This window comes from Colletotrichum acutatum (genome assembly GCF_030867785.1).
Source record: "Colletotrichum acutatum strain CBS 112980 chromosome Unknown BDZ83scaffold_35, whole genome shotgun sequence".
NCBI lineage: Eukaryota > Fungi > Ascomycota > Sordariomycetes > Glomerellales > Glomerellaceae > Colletotrichum > Colletotrichum acutatum.
The window spans coordinates 164,304-189,309 of NW_026849029.1; the positions used below are offsets into that span (position 1 = coordinate 164,304).

Consider the following 25,006-nt stretch of genomic DNA (forward strand, 5'->3'; position numbering starts at 1 on the left):
ACGGACAGTCATATCCCACAGGGCCGCCCAGCCATTTCTCCCAACTCCACACCTCCCCGATCCCCCAATCACGAAGACTGCTCAAGGTGACTGGTCCTTGACTCCCAAGACCACATAGACGAGCCCGTCGACGATATCGGTGAGGCACAGGCGCGCCGCACCTATGGATAGGCACTAGAAGACTAATAAATAAAACGGTTGCCACGGATCAGACAGCCCTTTTTGGGAAGGCCGATTTGTGACGTTCGCTCCTCTCTCGGCCAAACCGCATGTTTTCAGCCCTTTGCATCAGCCATCAGGTCACCCGTTGCTGGGATTTCCGACTTCCGGGAGGAACTCGCTCTCGGACTAACGAGAGGGCATTGCGGATGAGCGAGCAAGCTATCAAAACCATCAATCAGCCTTCTCTGGAGTAAACCCACTTTACCGGACGGCGAGAACAATAGAGCAGCCGGGCAATGGCCGACGCCATCCGCTTCAGTCCATTCTTCCCTCCATGATCCATTTCTCCCCGCCAAGATCCTCCTCTCTGCTCTTCGCACATACTTCGGGGCTCTAGATTCCTTCTGACTCCCATGTTCCATATCCCCCGTCTCCGAGCCTCCACCCCTCCTTCTCGATAACCTCTTAGTCAAAGGGGCCAAGACCCAAGGGTCGCATCCGTACCATGTATGTACACTTAGAGTTGCGTTGGTTCGGCGGGGTACTCTCCTCCCAGGCTCCTCTCTCCTCCAGTCATTGCCTCCTCCTCTCGACCTCCACTTGAGCTGCAGTTGCCCATGCCATGCCAACAACCACGCATGACAAGGATCTTTTGCCTTGTCTTTACCTTTGGTACGAGCTTTTTTCTCTTCGGCATCCCGCAAATTACACTATAAGCGCGTTGGGTTTACTTCGGCGATCCGGGGCAAATCCGAGCTTCCACGATCGGATACTTGCTCTTCTCCCACTGGGCTCTACTAGCTGTCCCGACTCCCATGGAGTCTATACGAATAGTCCCGCGCTCTTGCAAGTCCCGCGCGCGCTGCCCTGCTCCGCGGACCGTTGACTACCTGTGTGCTGCCTTATGCCATTGCCTTGCTTTGCTTTGCCTTGCCTTGACATATCCTGCTCAGATCCCGTCGTATTAACCCCCCCTTACACGCCCATGGCTTTCTACCCTGGATTAGGTCTTCCAGCTGATGGAGACTATCATCGGCCAAGCTGGACCACGGAAGAGGCCGACATGAGTATCCATTCCCTGGGGTTTCCACATTCACAGGCCGGGAAAGCCTAGACTGACTTGACGCATGCATCCTCTCCGGCTCACCTGTGCCTGTTCCTGTACCTGATTTCCCGTACCTGACTTGCCCCTATTACTTCGTACTTGATGTGGACAAACGACAAAGCCATCATAATCTATAATAACCTCTTTCGCCAACCTGCTTTCATCTCGTTCCCACTCCCCTCTTTCCTCCTCACGCTCGCTTTCCCCAACCAACAACTTGACTGCCATTAAGACAATTCTCCTCCCCTTCCAGTCTTCCTTCCACAAAGCATCTTCAAGTCCTTCCAACTTACCCTAATACCAACCTTCAAGATGCGTTCATTCGTTACCTGCACCGTCCTGGCCACCGTCGCCTCCATGGCCGTCGCCCAGGTCCACCCTCGCTTCGAGTACCCCGAGTCCGTTCCCGCCGTCGAGAAGCGCCAGGAGCCCGGTACTCCCCGCTACCAGTGCCACGAGGACTGCGGTAAGTCCATGCTTTCTTCCATTCCCTCTCTCAGTAGGAGTACGTGACCCAGAAGACTGATTACCCCAAACAGGTCTCCTCATCACCCTCGGCCGCGAGGACGGCTTCTGCACCAACTCGGAGTGGAACGAGCGCTACGGCCGCTGCATGACCTGCGCAAACACCTACTCCATCTGGATGTACTACTCCTCCGGCGTCACCTCCGCCGCCGCAAAGTGCGGCCTCTCCCCGACCCCCAGCCCCTCCGGAGGCGCCGTCGAGACCACCGCCGCTGCCACCACCGCCGCGCCCGCCCCGGCTACCACCACTGCGGCTCCCGCTCCCGCTCCTACCACCGAGTCCTCCGCCGCCGCGCCCCCGGCTGCGTCCACCTCTGTCGCCGCTGAGTCCTCGGCCCCTGCTGCCTCTACTTCCGCCGCCGGTGCTCCCGCCACCACCCTCTCCACCGCTGCCTCTGGCTCCGCTTCCGCTTCTACTTCCGCCTCCGGCGCCGCCACTACCTCTGGCGCCGCTGCCGGTACCTCCGCGGCTACCGTCACCCGCGTCACTTCCATCGGAACCTCTGTCGTTATTGTATGTGTCGCCTGGGCCTGGTCTATGATGTAGACACTTCTTTCAGCGGGATGATTTATGTTAACGTGGTCTCTTTTTCTTTCCTTGTAGCCTTCCGGAACTGCCACCCCCAGCACCCCCGTCTTCGCCGGTGCCGGCAAGAACGCCGCTGCCATGGGTCTCGCCGCCGTCGGCCTGGCCCTTGCTGCCTTCTAAGGAGTATAACATCCTTGGGAACGATTTGATGGAAACACAGCTTTTTTGAGAGGAAAATGTACATAGGCGAAGGATGCCACCACAAACTTTAATATTCACCGGAGAAATGGTCATGTTTATGGATGTATGATAGCGAAGATTTTGTTATTATACGATTGGAGATAGTACACTACAGCCTAATGAGTCTCCATTACACGAATGTGCTGCTGTGGTGTGTTGAGTGGATGACCTTTTGGCTGATATTTGGGCGTGGATCCCCCATGGATGCAATGTCACTATAAAGCGCCTATAAAGCGTTTCATGTCTAAGATCAGGGGGCACATAGGGCCAGATCAGGCGAAGGAGACAGACGTTGACTCCAGCTTCAGATGAAGGCTCACGTTGAGGCATGACTATGTTCAAATTGATGATTGTAAACTCAAATTCATTTCTTCATATATGGCGGTGTACATGTATGTTTGTTCATGTATGACAGGTATATATATGCATGTGAACATAATTTTGTTCGCTCAGATGACGTTTACTCATCTCGGTTTCCCGCATCGGAACCAGAATCCTCAACGCTCGACTGCTTATCAGATTCCAAAACACCGTACCTAGTCTCAACGTTAGCACACATTCCAACCAAGGAAGAGTTCTCATCGTAGGGGAAAAGACATACCATGAAATAACAGCCAAACCCATAAACGCAGCCACGCAGCTGAAGAACATGGCAACGTAACCCTTGGGCGTGAACCCCTCAGGCAAAGGTCCCACAGGCCTATTCTCGCCCGTAAGATCCAGCACATCCTTGATGTTACCTGCCGCGTTACCCTTAGTCGGCACCCCAGCGGCGCGGCACACCTCAAGATGATCCCTGGGCAAATCCAGCCCCTGAAGGACATCAGGCGCCTCGATAATGGTCGCAATGAGCCCCTGGTCCATATGCCACTCGATGTGGCAGTGGAACAGCCACACGCCCGGGTTATTCGCCTTGAAGCGGATGACGAAGTTGCCGTTGCCCTCGACGATGAGGGTGTCGCGGCGGACCGGGTAGCGGGGGAAGCCGGCGACGTCCGTGGAGGAGTTGGAGAATGCGCCGGCGTCTTCCTCGGAGCGGTGGACGACCTGGAACTGGTGGCCGTGGAGGTGGAAGGGGTGCTTGCCGTCGTCTTCGTTGTTGAGGACGATTTGGATGATTTCGTTGTGCTTGAGGACGTGGGCGATGGAGTTTGTGCCGTAGACTTGGGGGTTCGCCGCGTTGTCGGCGCCGACGGTGAGGGCGCTGTAGAGGGAGGGGACCTTGGGAAGGACGTAGGTTTTGTCGTTGAAGAAGGCGCTAAGGTGATGTTAGCTGTGGTCTTTTGCATGGAAATGTCGTGGACCTACTAGTTTGCGCCGTCGGCGAGGTTGTCCATCTTGACGGAGAGCTCAAAGGAATAGTCCACCTTGTCGTAAATCTCCTGCTTGTCAAAGGGAACCAGTTCAAAGTCGTCAAAGGGGTCAAACTCGTCCACGGTCGCGGGCTCAGGCAGGGGCTTCTTGTCGTCGTAGACGAGCCAGCCCGTGACATTCGAGTCCTGGCCGTCGGGGATAACATCAAAGAGCTCCTCGTCCATGGAGCCCACAATGGCAAAGTTCTCCGAGGCGTCCTTCTTGGTGGTCAGGAGAACGCTGTAGCGCTGGGCGGGAGCGATGTAGAGCATCTCGGCCTCGGCCTCTTCGGTCCAGACGCCGTCGACCTCGACGACGCGCAGGGTGTGGCCCTCAAACCAAATATACTGGGAGGCAAAGGCGCCGATGTTGACCATGCGGATCAGGTAGGTCTTGCCCGGCTGGACCTTGACCTGGAGGTTCTGGGTGTCGTTGAGGAGGGCGGCGTTGGGGACGGGCTCGGCGCCGGTGGGGTTCTCGACGCTTATGAGCTCCTTGATGAGGGTGCGGGTGGACTGGTGGTACCAGTCGGACAGGGTGAGGACGAGCTCCTCGTCGTACTTGCCCTCGTAAGGGCCCTTGGGGTCGTGAATCAGGAGAGGGCCGCGGAGACCCTCGGGGTAGGTTCCGTCGTTGTGGGCGTGGTACCAGTAGATGCCAACTTGATCAAACTGTGGACGGCATGAGTATAGGCTTGCGTGAGAGTCTATAGGAAGAGCTTACCTTGAAATCATATGTGAATGAGGAACCAGGGGGAATGGCGCACTGGGTGACGCCGACGGCGCCATCCATGTGGTTGGTGCCATTCTGGAATAGGCCGTGGAAGTGAAGACTGGTGCTCGCGTTGCCGAGGTGGTTGTGGACGGTGAGAACGAGCCTGTCGCCCTTTGTTGCCTCGATGAGAGGCAGAGGCCACTGGCCGTTTACGCCAATAGTTGGTTTATCAAAGGCGCCGTCGGGGTTGGAGAGAACCCATCCAATGTTCCAGTCGAGCTCGATGGTCTTTGCCAGAGCGGTTGATATGAGAAGCGTGAGGGCGGCGACTCGGGCCAAGAGGGCCGATGTTGAGGATGAGAAGGCCATGATGGCCGGGGTTGCTTCCGGCGTGGTAGTGCGACCTTACTTAGTGTACTTATTTGGTGGTGGTGGTGGTTGGGGTGGTGCCCTTTTGACGCGGCGCAAAATGCCCTCACAACACTCAGCTCAACACTCGACACGAATTGAGCCTATGCTGCTTCACTTTGGTTGATATGCAGTCTCGCACGGGCGTCCAGATGCGCGAGAGGTGGTCGTGATTCATAGACTCGTTGGAAAAATCCCACAAAAAAAGCTTCTACGAACCGGGCCGAGCGCGGAGGAACATTGGACGTCCGAGACTTTTTGACAGCGGGCGGCGGCAATCGAGGGAGGGGTGGGCAGCTGTACTCCGCAGTATAACTGTACGGAATACACCAGACGCGAGGGCTCGGAGAAAAGAGCAAGTGGAAGCGAGGAGGAGAAACTCGCAGGCGAGGAGGGGAGTGAAAGATGAGTTATTACTTGACTGCGTGGTTGGGGGAGTGAGTGTGAGGACTGAAGTGAGAGTGAGAGTGAGAATGAGAATGAAAGTGAGACACATGTGAAAAAGGGTCGTGTCGCCTGATTGAAAATTGCACAAACGAATGAATTGAAATCTTGGCGATCTGATAAGGAAAAGCCGCCGTTGCCTGCCCGGTCCTTCCCTGAAGAGTATCCGCTATTTGGTGGGGGGACTGCCTGAAGAGTGCCGCCGGTGGGCGGATCGAAGGGGAGGTACTCCGTTCTGGGGGGGGTTTATCTGATCCTGAGGATCGAACACGACCATCACAGCAGTGTTACAGCGTGGTGTCCCCTGGATGGAGCCTGTCAGAGATGCGCCAGCACTGACGCCAGCGCACCCGTTCCCATGGCCAGGTGGCTCAGTCAGCAGGCAAAACCCCCCGAGGACCCCTGCCCCACTCACATCACCGCACTCTTTGTCCCAAAAGAACCTGAAGGATCCAACCTAGAAAACCTAAGACTCGGCTTTACGACGCCAGCCGAGATCGCTGGCGCGATAGACGACGGTGAAAATCGGCGGGGAACAAACTGGCAGAAGAAAAACTCGGAATCCGCACTCTCACGCGACACCATCACCTCGGCGCCCCGAAGCCACCACTTCCTCTCTCTCCCCGTCTCATTGATCCTTCGCCTAAGCCCCCGCGTGCCCGTCCTATGTGCGTGCCATTGCTGGGTATTGCCAGTGTCAGCCATATCTGATTCTTTCTCGGCAGAGCCGCTTAATCCTGCCTCAAATTCATTCTCGGTCACGTCCCCTCATCCCACCTCATCGTTGCCCGATATTCAACACCACCACCGTCACCACATAGTGCGGCTCTCAATCCTGTAATGCCCTTCAGACGTGAAGCAACGCTATAATCTCGTCGCCGTCTCCCCTTCCACTGGAGACCTTTCATCCTGCTTCCATATAGTCAAGCGCTGCAGCCGCATCCTAAGCGCAGCCGCGCCTGATTTTCACTCAGCCATTATCTCTCATCTCATTCCATACCAAGCCGCCACTCATCTCCAACTCACACACACCCTCATACAACGAGCACATCACAACCGCGCAAACTCACAATGGAGGACCTATTCTCACTTCCCAGTATGTAACCTCTTACGTCCATCATACTCACCATCACCCACTCACAAACACGCAGTCTTCTTCATCACCTTCCGCGAGTCTCTCGAAACCGCCATCATCGTCTCCGTCCTCCTCGCCTTCATCAAGCGCACCCTCGCCACCAAAGATGACCCCGTCCTCCACCAAAAGATGGTAAAACAGGTCTGGCTCGGCACCGCCGCCGGCCTCGTCACCTGCGTCGTTATCGCCATGGCCATCATCAGCGGCATCCACTCCCTCGGCGCGGAACAATTCGCTGCCGCAGAGAGCATCTGGGAGGGCATCTTCTCCCTCGGCGCCTCCCTCATCATCACCGCCATGGGCGCCGTCCTCCTGCGCGTCACCAAGCTGCAGGATAAGTGGCGCGTGAAGCTGAGCAAGGCCCTGAACGCGAGCGAGTCCCACTCGGGGCCTTTCCGCGACCGCTTGAAGTACCTCGGCGAGAAGTACGCCCTGTTCTTGTTGCCGTTTATCACTGTCCTGCGTGAGGGATTTGAGGGCGTGCTCTTCATTGCTGGTGTTGGCGTCAGTGAGACGGCTGCATCCATTGCCATTTCGTCTATTCTCGGCCTTGCGCTCGGTGCCTTTGTTGGCTACTTTATCTACAAGTGAGTTCATCGTGGTGAATCTTGACGTTGCCACACGCAACACCTACTGACTGCCTGTCTCAAAAGGGGTTCCAAGACGGCGCCGATCCAAATCTTCCTCATCGTCTCAACCTGCTTCTTGTACCTCATCGCCGCCGGTCTCTTCTCCAAGGGTGTCTGGCACTTTGAGCAGAACGAGGTGAGCAGCCCCCCTATCCCCAACCGCAGTCCCAGGCTTCAATACTAACGCAAACCTCAAAGTGGAATAAAATCGTCGGAGGTGACGCAGCAGAACTCGGCTCCGGTCCCGGCTCCTACGACGTCCGCAGAAGCGTCTGGCACGTCAACGTAAGACCCCCTTACCTCCCCAACCATCGCCACCAACATGTTCCATCCTGACCACGACCCGCAGTGCTGCAACCCCGACCTCAACGGCGGCGGCTTCTGGGGCATCTTCAACGCCGTTCTCGGCTGGCAGAACTCGGCCACTGTCGGCTCCGTCGTCTCCTACAACCTCTACTGGGTCGCCGTCGCCGCGGGCTTCTTCGCCATGATTTGCAACGAGAAGGGCTACTGGCCGTTCGCCGGCAGCAAGGCCAAGAAGCTCGCCGACGAACACGAGGGCGACGACCAGGAGCCGCTTCTCAGCCGGCCCGCTCGGTAAGTTTTCCGATTCGATTCGGCCCTCCGTTGGTGGAGAAACGCACGCAACGCGATACCAGCGGACATCGAAAGAGGAGATATGCTCCCAAAGGCGACTTGGTACTTTGGATCATGTACAAAGTGGTGAAGCTCCGAAAGCGCCTGATTTAAGAAAAACCGGAGAAGATAGTTGTTTATCATTGCTATATATTGTATATACGACCACCTATGTATCCAAATCTGCAAATATTGATCGCTTGGCCCTGACCTAACGTTTTCTCTGTAGACTACTTTCATTTGGGTTAGATGCGTCTTCCAGTTTAGCAAACAGACCCAAGCTGGCCTGATGCGCAGTGCTTTCCACCGCTTGAAGCCACGTATTTTCCGACAATAGAATCATAGATGGTGGGGAATCGTGAAGAGCAATGTAATGATAGCGCTGTGATTTTCTTATTGTCTTTCTTCTTTGTTCCTCCTGTCCTTGGCTCAACTACTTGACAAACAGGTGCCAGATTCAGGACCCAATATTGTAAAATCGTTTGTAATTCCCGCGTCGTCTTTCGTGTATCATTAATGTATCACCATATTTTGTAGGTCACTCGGCCAGACAATCTCTTTCACTGTAGAACCCTGTTGCCTCAGCTAGAGTAATAAAACTTCTGGTTCGCAGGCGTATTATAAATAGCCCTCCTCAGAGGATTCTCAAACAACCCCCGGATCGCATCGATGTCATAACCGGCATTGATGGCAAGCTGCAGCATGATGCGCGCCTGTTCGCCGCCGAGGTAACTCGAGTAGATCCTAATTGTCACCGGCGTCAGCGACCACCGAGGGCGTTTTTGGATGCTGAGGAAGGGGAGCAACCGCAGGTTTGGCTACTAAACTGGGAGAAGTGAGGATACTACGTACAGCGGCCCGGGTAAGGGACTAGGGACGCCGGTGCCAGTGACGGGTCGCGCGACGGCGATGGTGGGTATGCCCCGCTGCTCAAGCAGATCCGCGGCCGCGGCTCGGGCGCTGGGACTCACGGCTGCCGCGCCGGGCCCGAGAATCACTAAGCCTCTGGTGACGTAACGTCAGCTTTATTTTTCTCCTCGGTGTCGACCATTGGGCTTGTTCGGCAAACCCAGGACGGAACTCACTTTGCGCCGTTGGCGACGGCAGCGTACATCAATGAAGCGTCAAATCCCTCTACAAGACTCCAGCGTCAATTTCTTTCCCACATCCCAAACCCCCATCCCCGTGCGTGGGAACATATTGGGCAAACTGGCGTGTGAAAGAGAACTCACGATGACCGTAAACAATAATCACAGAAGGCAACTCCGTCACCCCCGTGACATCAAAATAAGGCCGCCCTGTCGGATACGCCGCGTCGAAGAAGTAATACGGCTGCCCTGCGAGAAAGGCCCCGAGGTTGCCCTGCTCGAGAGCCTTAAATGTGTCTGGTGTGTTTGCGTTGACTTTGGTGGAGTAGTAGATTGAGGTGATTCTGTTTCAGATGTTTTGGTCAGTTGAAATTGCTTTCCCTTCAGTCTTATTCTTTGCTCCTCTGCCTCTTTCGGCTGATCAGGGGCTATGGGCTGGGTGTGATGGAAACATTGTGAGAAAACTTACCTGTCGTTGAAGGCGATCAGGCCCCCTCGATCGCGCGAAGAAGGCGAAGCAGCAGCCGCAACAGCCTGATAGAAATTCGCGTGCCCATCAGGAGAAACATACGTATCAGGCCTCATGGATCCCGTCGCAACGAACGGCTTGGAGCAATTAAACGTCAAATCCACGCCAAAAGCCTAGGTCCTCTCATCAGCCAACGCTCATCAACACCCTTGCCCAAACTCTCGCACATGGAGGCACATACTGTCTCCTCCAGCGTGTTCGTTCCATGGAACATAATCGCACCAGCGACGTCACTCCCCTCGGCACACACCTGTGCGTTAGCAAGCTGGCTGATATTCAAATACAGCGACGAATTCAACCCTGCGCTGCCGCCGGGGGCATCGAGTTCCACGACAGCGAGCTGCGCGACCTCGAGGACCTCGGAGACGTTTCCGATGAGGTCGTAGGGCGTTGGAGAGACGCCGGCGCCGTAGGCGATGTTGTCTAGGCGGCTGTAGTTTGAGGCGGAGAGGATTGTGCCGCCTGCGCTGTAGATTCTGTGTGGGTAGGGTGTTAGTGGGGTGTTGATGATGGTGCTTTTGCGAGTGGTTACCAGGGTGGTGGAAGACGCACATTACTTTTGGGAGGAAGGTATCTGTTGATATCCAGTCTAGGTCCCATGCATTTGTCGATGGAGACCTGGTGATTGGGGAGGCGGACGTGACCGTGGCCAAGGTCAGGGCCGTGGCGAGGAAGTTGGTGAGCATCGCTACCACGAGGATTAGGCCGGGTCACGACAGCTGCTTTTCAAGTTGAATGGTGCTCGAGAAAATGAGTTGCTTCACGATCGTTGGTGAGTTGATAGCTACTTTATATCTCCCTGAGCCAAGTCGATGCGTGGCTCTGCATCCGCTCCATAACTGCGCGTTTTCTGGTGCAGGATCCTCTGTGCAGCATGCCATATTCCAAGCGATTGGTCATCTGGATCTTTGGGATCCGGAAATCGCCAATAACAAGCTAAGTACACGACAAGAACGAATAAGGTCTATCAATGAACCCATGGTCTTATCTCGGCTCCAGTCGCCGACGGCCGGCTCGCCGGTGCCTGGATCACCGGGGAGGGCTTGGCAGATAGGCTGATATTTATCACGAACCAGAGTTTCTTTCCTAGTGTACCTCCTCTTCTCGCTAATACACATGTAGTCAGAGTAACGCATGGGCGATTATTTACTGGTATCAATACCCATGCCGGGAGCATCAGCCGGCTGCAGATATGCTTATCCCGGAAGAGCGTCGGGCGCCGTCCGGGTGGCGTCATGTTGCGGGGTAGCGCGGGGTCCTGACAGCGGGGGGCACCAGACGCCTGGATCGCGCGGGAAAGCTCCAAAGGCCGGGGGTTCACGGCTCGGGTTTGCATCTTCTTCAAATTTTCTTTCGCGTAGAACCGATACGTCTTCTAATTTCTCTCGCTGGTGCTCATACAGAGTTGTTCTTTTCTCGTTGACACAAGCGGCCGTGAGGATATAGAAAGGAAACCCATGTTCAACCTGCAGCTGCACCAGACAGGTAGGTTGCTCATCAACATGGCGCGAACACCACTCATAGTTTGCTGACATCTAAGAGATCACTTAGAATTTTTAACAACTATCATTTAGTCACAACGGATCTGCTATTCGCTAGAATCAAGTACAAGCTAATACTCAAATCCAAACGACGCTTCAAAACATGAATCATACCTTGGTAACCGGCCCATCGGACAATTCCAACTCATAACCAACCCAGGCCGCCGTTACGCAGTACCGCTCTTCTTCTTCTCAGCTTCGCTCGCACCTCCAAAACCCAGCGCTTTGTTCAGGAGAGTGTCCACGGTGGATGATAATTCTCCCTTTGGCTTGCCATTGCTACGAGTACCACCGGCGCTTTCGCCGCTGCTTCGATTCGTCCCTCCCGAGCTATTCGTGTCTTTGGTCTCTTCGGACAGGTTCCTATTCAATCTTATCACCATTTGTCAGCATAAAAAGCTCACACGCTATTCTTCTTCCCTATTTTCCCCTCTCGGAAGGCTGATTTACTGTGTATCGTTCTGATGATTCATCTTCGCGGCTAGTGCTGCTTGTGTTGGTGGCGGTGCTTGTGTGACAGCGGGTGATGATTGCTTCACAGCAGGAGTACGAGATTTTCCACCAGCCCACGGATCGGTTTGGATGAGATTGGCTAGGGAGTCGGGCATCTTAATGCTCACTGCCTTCATGAAAAGCGTATCCATTGTGACGTAGGTATACTGAAATGTTTCGACAGCTTCTTGATATTCGTGACGAGTGGCGGAATAACTGGGCACGGGTCCCGTAACTACGTAACATCGTCACAAACAATCATGCCCGGGCCATCATCCCTTTTTAAACTCACCGTGAGAATATTAAATGATTGTACGTCATTCAGGATCCGATGTACGCTGATCCGACAATGGCACCACCATCGGGCTGAGAACAGGGATATATAGAGTATCGGACTGTCTGGGGATTTTGGATGAGCCAGGGATATCGCAGCTGCGCTTGGTCACGCGCCGTATCATCAACGTGAGCTGTCAACTATATCCTTATCTCGCAGATAATCTCTCCACAAGAGTCCGTAAGACTCAGCCATCTTTGGAAGATCGCATGCCCCGTCGTGGCCTTCGTTCTGCAACATGAAGTTCGACTCTTCATCAAGACGCTGGATCGTCGTTATCTCCCTTTCCCCCTTTATACTCGTAAATGAGACAACCGACTTTCTTCCTTCCACCGACACCGCCGTTGCCTTTACCTACATGTCAGAGAATAAGGGCGTCAGCATATGTTATAATCCGTAACCCCAAGTCGGATAGACTTGCAAACAATCTTGGCAACCCCCCCAAATCGAACAATACCATGAAAATCGGTGGTGGTGCTTAAAAATAGAAAAAAACTCACACTCATAATGCGTAGACCCAATGATCTCATAACACCCCGGCGTCCACACGGGACCCCCCTCCTCCCCCAACGGGCGCCGCACGCTCTGTTTCCCGACGGTGACCCTGCAGCCCGCCTCCCACCAAACTCTAAAGTCGTGGTTGACGCCGTGCCAGTCCCGGTAGCGCCAGCTCGCGTTGCGGGCCAGGCGGCCGTCGCCGTCGTGGTAGGCGGGGTTCGACGGGTCGTCGGTCGCGTCGAGGACCTGCGTCGTGGCGTAGCGCTGTTGGCAGAACTTGTAGACGCCGAAATTGTAGACGCCTTCGAAGAACAATTTGGGTTCGATGTCGGCGTGCCCGCGGAAGTCGGCTTCGTCGTGGCATTGGACTGGGTGCATTTCGGGTTCGCGAACGGGGGTGAAGTAGGATCGTGGGGAGATGTCGGGGTGGGAGGTGTGGTTGGTGATGGGGACTGGGTTGGCTGTGAGGCTCGTGTTCAAGGTATGAGCGAGAAAAAGGTAAAGACTGATGGAAGGCATGGTTTATGCGGCGCTCAAAAGAATGATGTAGGTTGTTAACACATGTGAGGTAGAAACTACAGTTTGGGAAACCGAAGAGCTCTTGATGTTGGTCTTCGTTGCTGTACATTGCACTTTGTGCTTTATGTGAGGGTAGAAGCAGACCATCTTGAGATTGATGGAAGAAGTTGCGTTCTTGAATTGAAGGGAGCGTATGGCTCATCGAAAGAGCTCGTGATACGAATCCATCGTGCCTCGTGGTACATATACATACATTGAATGACCATTTGATGAAGCACAAGAGCCGCTCGCGATATCCTACACAAGTCCCAATCCGGTAACGATAGAGGGCCCTTGAAAGAATCAGCGAATAGAGCCAAGGCTGTCTGCTGAAGTACGGACCAGTCTCATTGTTCTCGGTTACTTGACGTGCTCGCCCTTTTGTATCACCAGATGTTTCCCATACCACTCTCTTGTATGAGGTGCAATGCTGACCGAAGCGGATTGATAAGTGAGATGCTCTGGAAGTGAAAGCCAAATGCCAACACGGACTCGAATGCGGCTTCCCCTCCATTCTTGGTGCATCTGCTCAGTTCTTCTCACTTCTTTGCATCATGACAACACCCATCGAGTTTGCGGCGCCTCCAGCTTGGTGAAAACGCCATTACTTGATACGATGTCCCTCGCCAAACTTACCTGCCAGTAAGTCGCATCATGAAGTGCGCTGCCTGCAATCCAGCAATCATACAATCGTCAGACTGCACAGTATGCGTGGCAATTCACTGTCCAAGGTGGCATGTGCTGAACTCTCATCTTCCACGTATCGCCTCTCAGGCGGGGGTCGTCTCATCTTTGCTGATGATGCACCCCTAAACGTCATCTTGTGAGCTTTATTCTCGTCTCATAATCACAGCGACTCATCATGGGAGCTATGATTCTGCAGTGAAAAGGTCGCTGGACACGTGGAAAAAGTGTCCTACGATGACCGAATCACCTTAGGTAATTGGAAAAGAGAATTGTAAGCTGGCTATTACCTCGGCCATCGACGACATGAAGTTGAAGTAAGATGCATCTCCGCGGAGGGAGCGACCGTGTTAGTCAGCTTGCGGCTATGTTCGCACAAATACTTGCCTGAGTCCAATTCATCATCATCAATCCTGTTCTTCTACTCTGAAAACAAGATAATCACTTGCATCAGGCAATGCCAAATGATGATAACTTAAAGCAAACCCCATCAGACCCGTGATAAAGGATTTAGTATAATCCTAAGGCTTCTATGAAGTTGCGCAACTGTTGTCCAACTAACAACCAAAAGACAACTCATTTTACTAGTTCGGAAGAGATTGTGGGGGACGGGAAGATCCCCGGTACTCCCGCCGCATTTCCGACAAAGCTGGCTCAATATCCCGGCAACTCATCGGCATCCTGGTTGGCTCGCCGTGCGGTTCCGGTCCAAAGGGCGCCCAAGGGCGCGTGAAATTTGCTGCTTAGATTGAATAAGTCAATCACCGAGCGTTGCCAATTGTAGTTCTTAATGACTAATTGTCAAGTTTCAACTTCTTACTGCCGCCTCTAAGTAGTAGTTTCGCGGGGCGCTGCTATTTATTTAGCCTTACCATACACACCGCCTAACCTCGGCAAGGACTGAGAGACGAACTAGGAACTTTTGCCCATGAGTCAAAGGAGAAAAGGGATTTTAGTTCTAAGCGCGAAAGCGCGAGGAAACTGGTTCAAACAGAGTCTTTAAGCTGCGCGCTCCCCGCCATGACTAGCATACGGGAATGAAAAACCGCTTATTCCCAGGACACAACACACGATCAATGCCCATCCAGGTCTATGACGCCACCCTCTCGACAGCAGAACGCATGTCGCCCAACAACAGACTGTTATAATGGATAGCAGCATAGAAAAGGAGACGAGGTCCGACTCGTCGCGGAATGAAGGTGGTCTCGTAGAAGAAGAGACGCACCGGACGGGGAGCCGCGTCGGGCGCGTGCTGAGCCGCATCGCGTCAGCGCCCACTGCGGATCCCGGGCCGCCGCCTGACGGGGGATACAATGCTTGGATGGCCGGTAAGAGTGAGATACTGCCTTTGCTGAAGGAGTGGAGCTGACGGGTGGTTATCATAGTACTGAGCGCGCACTTCATCTTTATGGATACATGGTGAGTGAGACAACAGCGCAACGGGATCTTCAAGGTGAAGTGGCTGACATGACGGGTAATGTAGGGGCTTCGTGAACTCTTTCGGCGTCTTTCAGACATATTACGTCCAGCAGCTGAAGAGACCACCATCAGACATCTCATGGATCGGATCCTTCCAAGTCTTCCTGCTCTTCTTCATTGGCGCATTTTCAGGCCGTTTCACTGACGCAGGGTACTTTCGCCATCTCTATTTCTCCGGCTGTTTCCTCATCCTACTCGGCATCTTCGCGACGTCGTGGTGCACACAGTACTGGCAGATCTTCCTCTCGCACGGCGTCTGCGTAGGTTTGGGCTTCGGGCTGGTGTTTTGCCCGTCCCTGGCGACGCTGTCAACTTACTTTGACAAGAGAAGGGCCATCGCCATCGGCATGGCGGCCGTGGGAAGCGCGTCCGGCGGCTTGGTGTTCCCGAGTACGGTTCGACAGTTGCTGCCGCAGGTCGGGTTCCCATGGGCAATGCGCACGCTTGGTTTTATCCAGCTTGCGACGCTGACTGTTGGGTTCATCTTTCTAAAGCCGCGCATACCACCGCGCAAAGCGAGCAAAATGGTGGATTTGGCGTCGTTCAAGGAGCTGGAGTATACTTTCTACACTGCCGGGGGATTCTTTGTAAGTCACCTTTCGCCTGTCGAATCTGGACGTCGCGCGCTGACTCGAACATGTCAAGTCCTTCATGGGGGTATACTTTGCCTTTTACTACCTAGCCTCCTTCAGTCGAGACGAGCTCGACTTCTCGTACACAGACTCGCTGAATCTCTTGCTGGTTCTGAATGGCATCGGCTTCATCGGCCGTCTAGGCCCAAACTTCCTCGCCGACAAGATTGGCACAATCACCGTCTTCACACCCATGGCTCTGATCTCGGGACTCTTGACCTACTGCTGGATTGCGGTCAAGTCCCCATCGGGACTCTACGTCTGGACCATCTTCTTCGGCATCGCGGGCAACGCCATTCAGGCCCTCTTCCCGGCTGGCGTCAGTGCCTTGACGACGGATCCCAGCAAGCAAGGGACGCGCATCGGAATGGTCTTTACGATTGTTGCATTTGCGGTGCTCACTGGCAATCCGATCGCCGGTGCCATCATCTCTGCTACCGGCGGCCGATACCTCGGCGCCCAGGCTTTTGCTGGCAGCTGTCTGATGCTGGGGACATGCTTCTTAACTCTGGCGCGAATAGTGAAGACGAAGAAGATTGGCAAAGGCTGGTTTGTCAAGGTCTGAGCTTCCTCATTCGTAATGGTGGAAGGAAGGAGGAAGCTGTACAATATTATGAAAAGCCGAGTGTAGATATCCAAAGCACTTTGCCATACTCCATACTCATTTACGAAATACTGGCAAAGATTCTCACGCAATTTAATTCGTATCAGTTACGACGCCTATTTCTTCGCTAGAATTTCACAGACCGAACCCGAGAGAGGGCACGGCTGACTGATCCCAATTTCCTGGCCTACCTTTTACTTTATAAGCCAACCCGGAGAGTAATCTCTAACAGAGTTGCATTGCAAGCTGACATCACCTTACGATTCAGCGACACGTGATAGAACACTTAGTCGACTTGGCAGGGGCTCAAAAGAAGAAACCCTTTCCGTTTAGGAAACCAGTTAATTGGGCAGCGCTTGGCTCATCCCTTTGACAGGTGTAGATAATACTACATAGTCGTCTTGGGTTGGAGTAGACGCCGTGGTGCCGGTAGCCGCGTTCCCGGCAAAAACAAGGTTCAAGGCCCCGATAGCATTCTTGATAAACATCACGCCACTGTCAATTTGAGACTGAACGAATATTTTAGGGAGGTTACATATAGTGACCAAGCAATAATTAGCCGCTTGGGTCGTGCGGGTGTCAGCTAAACTGCACGTGGCTCACAGGATCGCACGCAAGGTTTGAGATGCCTAGAGAACGATTAGTAGGCTAGATGTGAACTGTATCGTCACCACGAAGTTGTAAAGACCATGATCGGCATCATGATGCATTTTGGTAAGCTTTCCTCCTCACTTGGGAAGATACCCTGCGCAGCTAGACCACACTTTTCGGAGGAATTCAAGCATGTAGATTGCTTCATCTGAATCATTTCATCAACTGCCGAGACCAGATCCGCCCAAGCTTGATGGATTTGTTGAAATCTGACTCGCCAGAGCTCCACCCCGCCATCGTAGACGGACACCGATACCAACAACAACCATGAACAAGAACAGCGCATTTCTTGATTCAAATCAACTGGGAGCCGGACATTTTCTAGCACCTAAGTGGTGCCCGTTGTGACCAAGATCCACGTGCCCGGAGCCGATTCTCTGTTTGTGGAGAGAGCATCATCCACCATGGTCACGTAGCCCAGTTTTGTCATTGCTGACACGACGCCACAGAGGGAGGGATGTTGTCGACTCTTTAGTCTTCTCGCACCCAGTGCGTGGGCCGAAATGTGGCAATGCTAAATTTAACTTTAATGTTGATAGCCGATATAGATTAAAAGTCCCATCTCTGTTCCCACCCCGATTGGCCACGCCAACATCTGGGCTCTAGAGCTGCCCCGTTTGGAACAACGGCGCTCTGGAAGCCTGCAAAGGCGGGTGTCATGCAACGTGGGTGCGTGGTTCGGACCAACTTTTTTTTTGGATGGGTATTCGTTCCTGCTTGAGAAGTGAGAACCTAGCGAATAGTTCACCCGATCCCATTGCATCCCATCTACTTGGAACTGCAGAAGCTTGGTAAGGGTGTATTCTATGGATCTCGTTGCCGGCCTCGACCAATATGCTGCACTCGATAGCCTCCCTCGAAGATGGATAAACGGCTCTAACCGAGAACAACAAGCCTTGAGAACATCGGCTCCGATGGGTAATCTAGAAAAGGGATACCTATTCTCTCCGAGTCTCCACGGCAGCCTGCCGCCTTTAAATATTCTCCTTCTGCCCTACATGTTCAGTAAACATATAATCTATGATGGCCGGCTTCGAGTCCCGCGGAGGAAGATCTACCACTTCAAGAAAGCTTAAGCATTGTGGTCTCGAACGCTGTTCATCCGGTTAAAGTTGCTATTACGGTGATATCCAGTAACGGACGTCATGGCCGTCCTTAAGCACTGCGTCTGGCTCCTCTTTGCCGCCGGCAACGCTGCCCTTACCTCTGCCAAGACCACAACCCACAACTTTACGCAGACGGCGATTGACAATGGCGATGCTCTTGCTCAGCTCTCGGTACAGGCTCTCGAGGCCTCAAAGGCACTGAACCAGCGGATGGGTATCAACTCGACCTGCACGCCCGACAAGCTGCGCGTACGGAAAGAATGGTGAGTTGTGTACGGAACATCATGATTTGAACCACGACGTGCTGATATTGGGTCTGCAGGAGAACACTTCCTGCCGAAGAGCGCAAGGCGTATGTTGCGGCGGTCAAGTGCCTTCAGTCTTCCCCTAATCTGTTGAACGCCACCGAGCTTCCAGCTGCAAAGTCATTATACGACGACTTTGTTCTGACACATCTCAACCAGACTGGAATGATTCACGTTACGGTATGTCAAGACGTGTGCTACTCTGGAACTCAATGGAGCTGACTGGGTGGGACTATCTAGGCGAACTTCCTCCTTTGGCACAGGTACTTCACATGGACGTACGAGGAAAACCTCCGCAACGTCTGCGGCTACACCGGTTAGCACTACTCGTTTCCTCCACAGAAAACAACGTAAATCTAATTGCCCGCGTAACAGGAACCTTCCCCTACTGGGAATGGGGTCTCGACGTCGAAGACCCAGCCAAGTCCCCCGTCTTTGACGGCTCAGAGACCTCAATGGGAAGCAATGGCGCCGCCATCGAGCACGAGGGTATGCACCTCCTCCAGAGCTTCACCAACACCACCATCATCCTCGAGCCCGGCTCGGGCGGCGGCTGCGTCGAGAACGGACCCTTCTCCGACATGGTCGTCCACGTCGGGCCCCGGCTGCTGTGGCAGTACGGCACCACGACGCCGCTGACCGTCGACAAGCCGACAGATGACCACCCTCGCTGCCTGAAGCGTGATCTCAACAAGCACATTGCTTCCCGATACGCTTCGCTGCGGAACACCACTGAGCTGATCCTCGGTAATGACAACATTGAGTGGTTCCAGGCGGTTATGCAGGGTGATGATAGGTACACGCCCGGCATGGAAATCGGCGTTCACGGAGGAGGCCACTACACGATAGGAGGTAAGATTTCAAGACTTGTGTGCACATTACGACCGAGTCGGCGACTGACTTTCCGTATAGGCGACCCCGGTGCAGATCCCTTCATCTCTCCTGGCGAGCCCGTGTTCTTCCTGCACCACGCGCAAGTCGACCGCGTCTACTGGATTTGGCAGATGCTTGACTTTGCCAACAGACAAGTACGTTGAAACCCATGGGAGAAGCCTTAAAGTCTCACTTGTATCTTGATTGGAGAAAATACTAACAATTGCTTTTCTGAAGGACGTTTTTGGCACCAGGACCCTGCAGAACAACCCGCCGAGCGCAAACGCTACCTTGGATGACCTCATTGACATCAATCCCATTGGCGGATCGGCCAAGCTCAGAGACCTGATGAGCACTGTCGGAGGATCTCCGTTCTGCTATGTCTACGAGTAAAAAGCGAGTTCGCGCTATGGGCAATCACTTCCCAAACAACTTACATCTCTGTATCATATTCTATTGTACATACTTCAGCTGTAAATAGCACCCCTGTACAACTATCTGGCTACTTTGAATATACAGACTATAGTCTTGTCACACCAAATGTCATTGATACTGCCATGCTAACGGATTGGATGGTTCACGCCGAACGGCCGGTTGGTGCCGAAAGATCGGAATGGCACACCCAACGGGTAGCGACTGTAACCTCGGCCGTCGCAATTGCAACCTGTATGGATAGAAGATTGCGGCGTCATGGATTCATGTGTCACTTACCAGGCAGTCGGCAAGGCACATGATACGACGTTTCCTAAAGCGGTTTAGGAAAACCTGCAGATTCAAGAGTGGCAGACACGATGAGAGAAAAGCATCTCGTCTTATTCGATCCCACTGAAACCCTCCGCCAAGGAGCGTTCATCTTATGAATCTTGTCATCCTAAAGAGTATGCATCTGAGCAGCATGGATGATGCGATGGCGTGAAAAGGGGAAACAGGGTATTGTTGCGACGAAAAACTCTAAATGTGCGGATGATACCCCAGCCGCGGAGGATGGCCGCGGCAGTTTAAAGGGCGCTGTTAGACTTGCCATGGTAAAGAGGGGTGCTTTCTTCTGCCCTCGGCTACGGAGAATGAGATCCCTGCCCGGGGATCATATGTCCATCTTGAAATCTTTCCTCCGAATAGAGTTCGTTGTTCTGGAACACGACATTCGCGACAAGATCGCATCAAAACCGCGGTTCTGAAACCCCCGCACCCAAACTCCAAACCTGCGGACAGTCCGGAGAAGCTTTCAAAAGGCCACAAAGCTGGCGAGCCGGGTGCAGAAGATGGCCCTCGAGTCAACAAAATACTCCGGTCTGGTTTCGGTTTCGGGGGCTGTCAGTCTGGTCTGGTCTAATTCAAGTTCAGTCCCTATGACCCTATAACAGATGACAAGACCGCTCAGTCTCTTTTTTCGGATGATGTTGAATTCTCTCCTTGGCTGTGATTAGTTATTGGTGATGATTGTGTTTAGTCTGTTCCTATTATCATTTTAATCTAAGTCTGTCACTTCTGTAATAATGCCTTCCCTAACCAAATCCCTCGTTTCTCTTCTTTCGGCCGCAATCATCGGCCAAGTCCAGGCGGTTGACCCGCTTGTCGACCTTGGCTACACCAAGCTCCAAGGAGTCGCCGAGCAGGGCGGTGCGACTCGCTGGCTGGGCGTCCGGTTTGCTGCGCCGCCGGTGGGCCAGCTCCGGTTCGCGGCACCGGTTGACCCCCCGAATACGACTGATGTCGTCGATGCTTCGAATGTACGATATCTTTCAGGGAGCTTGGTGGAAAGGACCTCGCTTTGCTAACAAGTCTGTCAGTTCCGCCCGATATGTCTGGCTCGAAGCGCCTCCGACTTCACGATGAAGCCGAACAAGCGCTTCACGACTGACGAAGACTGTCTCTATGTCAACATCTTTGCGCCGTCGAATGCTACACCGGATTCCAAGTTGCCAGTGATGTACTTCATTCAAGGTGGTGGATTCCAGTCTCTCTCCAACGCCAACTTCAACGGCAGCGATCTGGCCAGGTTTGGAAACATGCTGGTCGTTCAGGTGAACTATAGAGTTGGTATGATCAAACCATGGTGCATATCGCATCGCATCACATAATGAAGTCGTAGGGCAATGGCTAATGTCCCCTGTAGGTCCCTATGGTTTCTTGCAGAGCAAGGAGGTGGAGGCTGGCGCGAGTATGAACAACGGCCTCAAGGACCAGATCCAGGGGCTGAAATGGCTGAAGCAACACGCCGCTGCTGTGAGCTTCTTTCCAACGTTCTCTTCTGTTGCCCCTTTGCTGACTGACCTTTAAAGTTCGGAGGAAACCCCGATCAGATGGTTGCCGTAGGCGACTCCGCCGGCGCAACCTCAGTAGCCATGCTTCTCGCGGCCTTTGGAGACAACGACCCGGGCTTGATCAAGGGAGCCATCATGGAATCCGTCTCCGTCGCTACCGTCCGCACCCTCGAGCAAGGCCAAGAGCAGTACAACTGCCTGACCAATGCCACCGGCTGCAACAAGCAAGCTGAATCCCTCGCCTGTCTCCGCAGCCTCAACGCGACGGCCCTGCAGACGGAGGACTGCCAGTTCAACCCCAACCTTGACGGCGACCTCGTCAAGGCGCCGACGCTGCAACGCTTCGCCGAGGGGAAATATCTTAAGGTCCCCACCATCGCGGGAACCTGCACCGACGAGGGGACCAAGAACGTGCCCCAGAAAACCGACACCGTCGAGGAGGCCTTCAAGAACATGAACGACCAAGCCACGCAGTCCCTCAGCAACGCCTCCCTCGCCCTCCTCAAGGAAACCTACCTCGACAAGCCGCAGCCCGTCTTCCCCAAATCAGGCAAACTATGGCGCCAGCTCGCGACCGCCCACGGCGACTACAGGGCGCACTGCATCACCAAAATCTTCCAGGACGCCATGGCCCGTGACGGCGTGGCGACCTTCAACTACCGCTACGGGCCCCTCGACGACGAGCAAGAGGCCCAGGGCTTCGGCGCCTACCACACCGTCGAGCTTAACGGCGTCTTTGGACCCAACAACACGGACGGTGCCCCACCAAAGAGCTACTCGACTACCAACGCGCCCATTGTGCCGCTGACGCAGGCCTACTGGGCCAGCTTCGTCCGCAGCCTCGACCCCAACGCCGCCAAGATCCAGGCGGGGATGCCGCAGTGGGCGGCGTGGACCGTTGACGGGAAGCAGAGGCTGCTGTTCCAGAATAACACGGGCACGATGGAGGGTATGCCCGCGGCGCAGCAGGATAACTGCGCCATGCTGGCGCCCATGATCCCGTTCATCGAGACGCCTGCGACGGATGCGCAGAAGGCGTCTGTGAATCTTCAAAAGGTCTCTAGCGGTGCGGCACCGCCGGCTAGCCAGCCTGCCAAGGCTCCGGCTGCTGGTAGTGGTGCCGGCATGAATATGGGTGAGTCCATGTCTGGCAAGCAGATGGAGATGGAGTCAGAGCATGGAAATAAACGCAATGGCACCAAGCATGGCGGAGGAGAGGGTGGCGGTAAAGGTGGTGGTAAGGACAAAGACAAAGGGAAGGGCATGGGACACAAGAATGGTACGAGCCCTGATGCCCCGAAGCATGGAGGAGGAGAAGGAGGTGGCAAGGGCGGTGGTAAGGGCGGTGGTAAAGGGGGACACAAGAACGAGACGATGCCGAAGCCCGGAGGAGGTGGAGGTAAGGGAGGAGGCAGAGGAGGTATGGGAGGCAGAAACGGGACCAACTCTACTCCTCCTACTGCACCTCCTCGGGTTGGTTCTGCTTCCAGTATGGGGTACGGAATCACTGGAGTGCTGTCGGCTACGGTGGTGGTATGTCTCGGGCAGTTCCTTTTGGCTTAAGCTTGCAGAAGCAAAGTCGAAATATGTCCGTCCGTGGAGAGAGAATTATCAATATTACAATGTTCAGTGCCAGGAGCTGTGCTTTTGACTCGCCACTGAGACCTATGCTTGACCTTTCCATCTATTCTAAAGCCGCGACTTTGGCGGTCCAGGTTGTCCTACCAGAGCATTGTCAAATAATTGCCCTTGATGCGTCGGTTGAGCAACCAGCCAACCCTCAATGGCAGACACCAAACCTTCCAACTCCTCGATAGAGTTTCCGGCATGAAGGCAGATCCTCACGCGCTCGCTTCCCACTGGGACAGTAGGCGCAACAATCGGCCTCAGCATGAACCCCCGCTTCTGGCAGTGCTGTGCCAGGCCCCGAGGATCCGAGGTGAAGAGTGGTATGATGGGCGATCTCGGCTTCCCAGGCGCCAGGTGCATCAGGTTTCTATCAGGCCGGTGACGTTCCAGCATTTCTAGCAAAAGTTCGTTTGTCTGGTTGATGAGGGACCAGAGATGGCGAAGGAGTGGTTCAGAGTGACCGTTTGCGATGAAGTCGTACGCCGTCTTGATACTTGCCAGAGACGTGAAGGGCATGGCGGTAGTGTAGATGAGACTCCGGGCGTAGTTGATGAGATATGATCGAGTGATGTGAGAGCACAGAATGATTGCTGTTTCAGAGTAAGCTTCAAGCAGAGGAAGAACCCGAGCTGTAAGATATTGAACATACCTCCTGAGCAACTCATCGCCTTGCCAAACGTGTGTACTCGAGCCCACACCCGATCCTCAAGGCCAAGCTGACAAACGAGCCCTCGCCCTCTTGGTCCAAGAAGCCCCGTCGAATGCGCCTCATCGACAATAACAAGGCCGTTGCCGCGGGGAAGCAGCCTTTCAACACACTCAACCACTTTCTTGAGCGGCGCCACGTCCCCATCCATGCTGTAAATCCCTTCGACGGCGACGAAGACGCGTTTCCGCCCCTCGCGCACCAGGCGGCCTTCCTCGCCATCGGTTAACCTGGACAGGACCTCGCTCAAGCTCTGTGGCCACTGCTGCTGGGCTTCGGCGGGATCTACCGTGTTGCGCGCAAAAGCAATCTTCTTCTCTGCTCTGCTCAGTTTCATGCCATCGTGAACACTGGCGTGGATGAGCTCGTCATAGACGATGATGTCGCCCGGTTGAGGGGCGCAGCTGAAGAGCCCGACATTGGCGTCAAAGCCCGAGTTGAAGAGCAGGCCGGCCGGGCCGCGGTGGAAGGCTGCGATATCTCTCTCGAGGGATTCTGCGAGGGACACGTTGCCGTCTAGTAAGCGTGAACCACCGGAGCCGAGGAGAGATGCGCCGTGGGGTTTTCCGTTGCTATTGCCATCGCCATTGAACTTGGTAACGGTACTGTCACCTCCAGTATCAACTGTCCGGGATGGGGACGGTGACTGTGACGGAGACGGCTCGAGGTGGGCCTTGATTCGGGACAGGTACCGAGCCTGAATCTCGGGGTGGGTCGACAGAGAGAGGTAGGCGTTGGACGAAAAGTCGGCGCTGCCGGCCGGAACGAGGGTCAGCCGCCGGAGCTGGCTCTTTGACTCCCGGCGGGCCAGGAGCGCGGCAAAAACCTTGTCCAAACGGTCGCTCGCCGGCATAGTTGAGATGAGCTGTAGTTGCCGGATACTTCCCGAGAGACTTTCCAATGAGAGTCGCTAGATGTATCTACGGAGTGATAGGTGAAGGGGGGAACCACCTCAAACCTCGGCACTGGGACTATGGAGTATGGAGCTGTCTGCGGTCCGGCGTAGAGGAACAAACGAACTCTCAACGAGTGAATTTCAAACCCCTGGCCCTGGCCCTGAAGATCTCTCTCAAAGTCCCGCATAGCCGAAAAGCGACGCGAGATGCAAGATCCATGCAAGGACGAGCCCGCCCCTGGCCGCGCGCCGAGCCAC

General features: G+C 54.3%; 11 protein-coding genes across 11 annotated transcripts; 5 read left to right on the forward strand and 6 right to left on the reverse strand.

Moving 5' to 3' along the window:
- The first annotated feature begins 1,437 nt into the window (after window positions 1–1,437).
- BDZ83DRAFT_271778 (uncharacterized protein) lies at window positions 1,438–2,353 on the forward strand. Its single transcript, XM_060502060.1, has 2 exons — window positions 1,438–1,733; window positions 1,807–2,353. The coding sequence occupies exons 1-2, from the start codon at window positions 1,580–1,582 to the stop codon at window positions 2,337–2,339; spliced, it is 687 nt and encodes a 228-aa protein (XP_060366155.1). The 5' UTR covers window positions 1,438–1,579; the 3' UTR covers window positions 2,340–2,353.
- Window positions 2,354–2,963: 610 nt separating this feature from the next.
- Window positions 2,964–4,997, reverse strand: BDZ83DRAFT_575155 (iron transport multicopper oxidase FET3; the record flags this gene model as incomplete). The annotated part of the gene is made up of 3 exons (XM_060504781.1): window positions 2,964–3,819; window positions 3,870–4,585; window positions 4,638–4,997. 3 exons carry the CDS (start codon window positions 4,995–4,997, stop codon window positions 2,964–2,966), a joined length of 1,932 nt encoding a protein of 643 aa, XP_060366156.1.
- Window positions 4,998–5,122: 125 nt separating this feature from the next.
- Window positions 5,123–5,666, reverse strand: BDZ83DRAFT_271772 (uncharacterized protein). Its single transcript, XM_060502059.1, has one exon. It carries the CDS (start codon window positions 5,530–5,532, stop codon window positions 5,248–5,250), a length of 285 nt encoding a protein of 94 aa, XP_060366157.1. The 5' UTR covers window positions 5,533–5,666; the 3' UTR covers window positions 5,123–5,247.
- An 885-nt stretch (window positions 5,667–6,551) lies between these two features.
- On the forward strand, window positions 6,552–7,845 carry BDZ83DRAFT_575091 (iron permease FTR1 family protein; the record flags this gene model as incomplete). Its single annotated transcript, XM_060504778.1, has 5 exons — window positions 6,552–6,576; window positions 6,632–7,202; window positions 7,269–7,380; window positions 7,443–7,529; window positions 7,594–7,845. The coding sequence occupies 5 exons, from the start codon at window positions 6,552–6,554 to the stop codon at window positions 7,843–7,845; spliced, it is 1,047 nt and encodes a 348-aa protein (XP_060366158.1).
- A 616-nt stretch (window positions 7,846–8,461) lies between these two features.
- On the reverse strand, window positions 8,462–10,302 carry BDZ83DRAFT_775285 (Asparaginase/glutaminase; the record flags this gene model as incomplete). Its single annotated transcript, XM_060515444.1, has 7 exons — window positions 10,030–10,302; window positions 9,679–9,964; window positions 9,438–9,610; window positions 9,113–9,312; window positions 8,966–9,014; window positions 8,733–8,885; window positions 8,462–8,624 (listed from the first exon to the last, which is right to left on the reverse strand). The coding sequence occupies exons 1-7, from the start codon at window positions 10,095–10,097 to the stop codon at window positions 8,462–8,464; spliced, it is 1,092 nt and encodes a 363-aa protein (XP_060366159.1). The 5' UTR covers window positions 10,098–10,302.
- Window positions 10,303–11,205: 903 nt separating this feature from the next.
- BDZ83DRAFT_751147 (uncharacterized protein) lies at window positions 11,206–11,682 on the reverse strand (the record flags this gene model as incomplete). The annotated part of the gene is made up of 2 exons (XM_060514017.1): window positions 11,206–11,401; window positions 11,489–11,682. The coding sequence occupies 2 exons, from the start codon at window positions 11,680–11,682 to the stop codon at window positions 11,206–11,208; spliced, it is 390 nt and encodes a 129-aa protein (XP_060366160.1).
- A 314-nt stretch (window positions 11,683–11,996) lies between these two features.
- Window positions 11,997–12,881, reverse strand: BDZ83DRAFT_791508 (uncharacterized protein; the record flags this gene model as incomplete). The annotated part of the gene is made up of 2 exons (XM_060515737.1): window positions 11,997–12,218; window positions 12,365–12,881. The coding sequence occupies 2 exons, from the start codon at window positions 12,879–12,881 to the stop codon at window positions 12,121–12,123; spliced, it is 615 nt and encodes a 204-aa protein (XP_060366161.1). The 3' UTR covers window positions 11,997–12,120.
- A 1,870-nt stretch (window positions 12,882–14,751) lies between these two features.
- On the forward strand, window positions 14,752–16,280 carry BDZ83DRAFT_751149 (major facilitator superfamily transporter; the record flags this gene model as incomplete). Its single annotated transcript, XM_060514018.1, has 4 exons — window positions 14,752–14,932; window positions 14,990–15,023; window positions 15,088–15,670; window positions 15,729–16,280. The coding sequence occupies 4 exons, from the start codon at window positions 14,752–14,754 to the stop codon at window positions 16,278–16,280; spliced, it is 1,350 nt and encodes a 449-aa protein (XP_060366162.1).
- Window positions 16,281–18,115: 1,835 nt separating this feature from the next.
- Window positions 18,116–19,776, forward strand: BDZ83DRAFT_740307 (uncharacterized protein; the record flags this gene model as incomplete). The annotated part of the gene is made up of 6 exons (XM_060513063.1): window positions 18,116–18,339; window positions 18,399–18,561; window positions 18,622–18,697; window positions 18,757–19,233; window positions 19,294–19,409; window positions 19,492–19,776. 6 exons carry the CDS (start codon window positions 18,116–18,118, stop codon window positions 19,645–19,647), a joined length of 1,212 nt encoding a protein of 403 aa, XP_060366163.1. The 3' UTR covers window positions 19,648–19,776.
- A 1,310-nt stretch (window positions 19,777–21,086) lies between these two features.
- BDZ83DRAFT_729856 (Alpha/Beta hydrolase protein) lies at window positions 21,087–23,105 on the forward strand (the record flags this gene model as incomplete). The annotated part of the gene is made up of 3 exons (XM_060512829.1): window positions 21,087–21,294; window positions 21,371–21,480; window positions 21,537–23,105. 3 exons carry the CDS (start codon window positions 21,087–21,089, stop codon window positions 23,079–23,081), a joined length of 1,863 nt encoding a protein of 620 aa, XP_060366164.1. The 3' UTR covers window positions 23,082–23,105.
- Window positions 23,106–23,207: 102 nt separating this feature from the next.
- On the reverse strand, window positions 23,208–24,706 carry BDZ83DRAFT_718709 (aminotransferase class I and II; the record flags this gene model as incomplete). Its single annotated transcript, XM_060512103.1, has 2 exons — window positions 23,208–23,737; window positions 23,797–24,706. 2 exons carry the CDS (start codon window positions 24,704–24,706, stop codon window positions 23,208–23,210), a joined length of 1,440 nt encoding a protein of 479 aa, XP_060366165.1.
- Window positions 24,707–25,006: the final 300 nt, after the last annotated feature.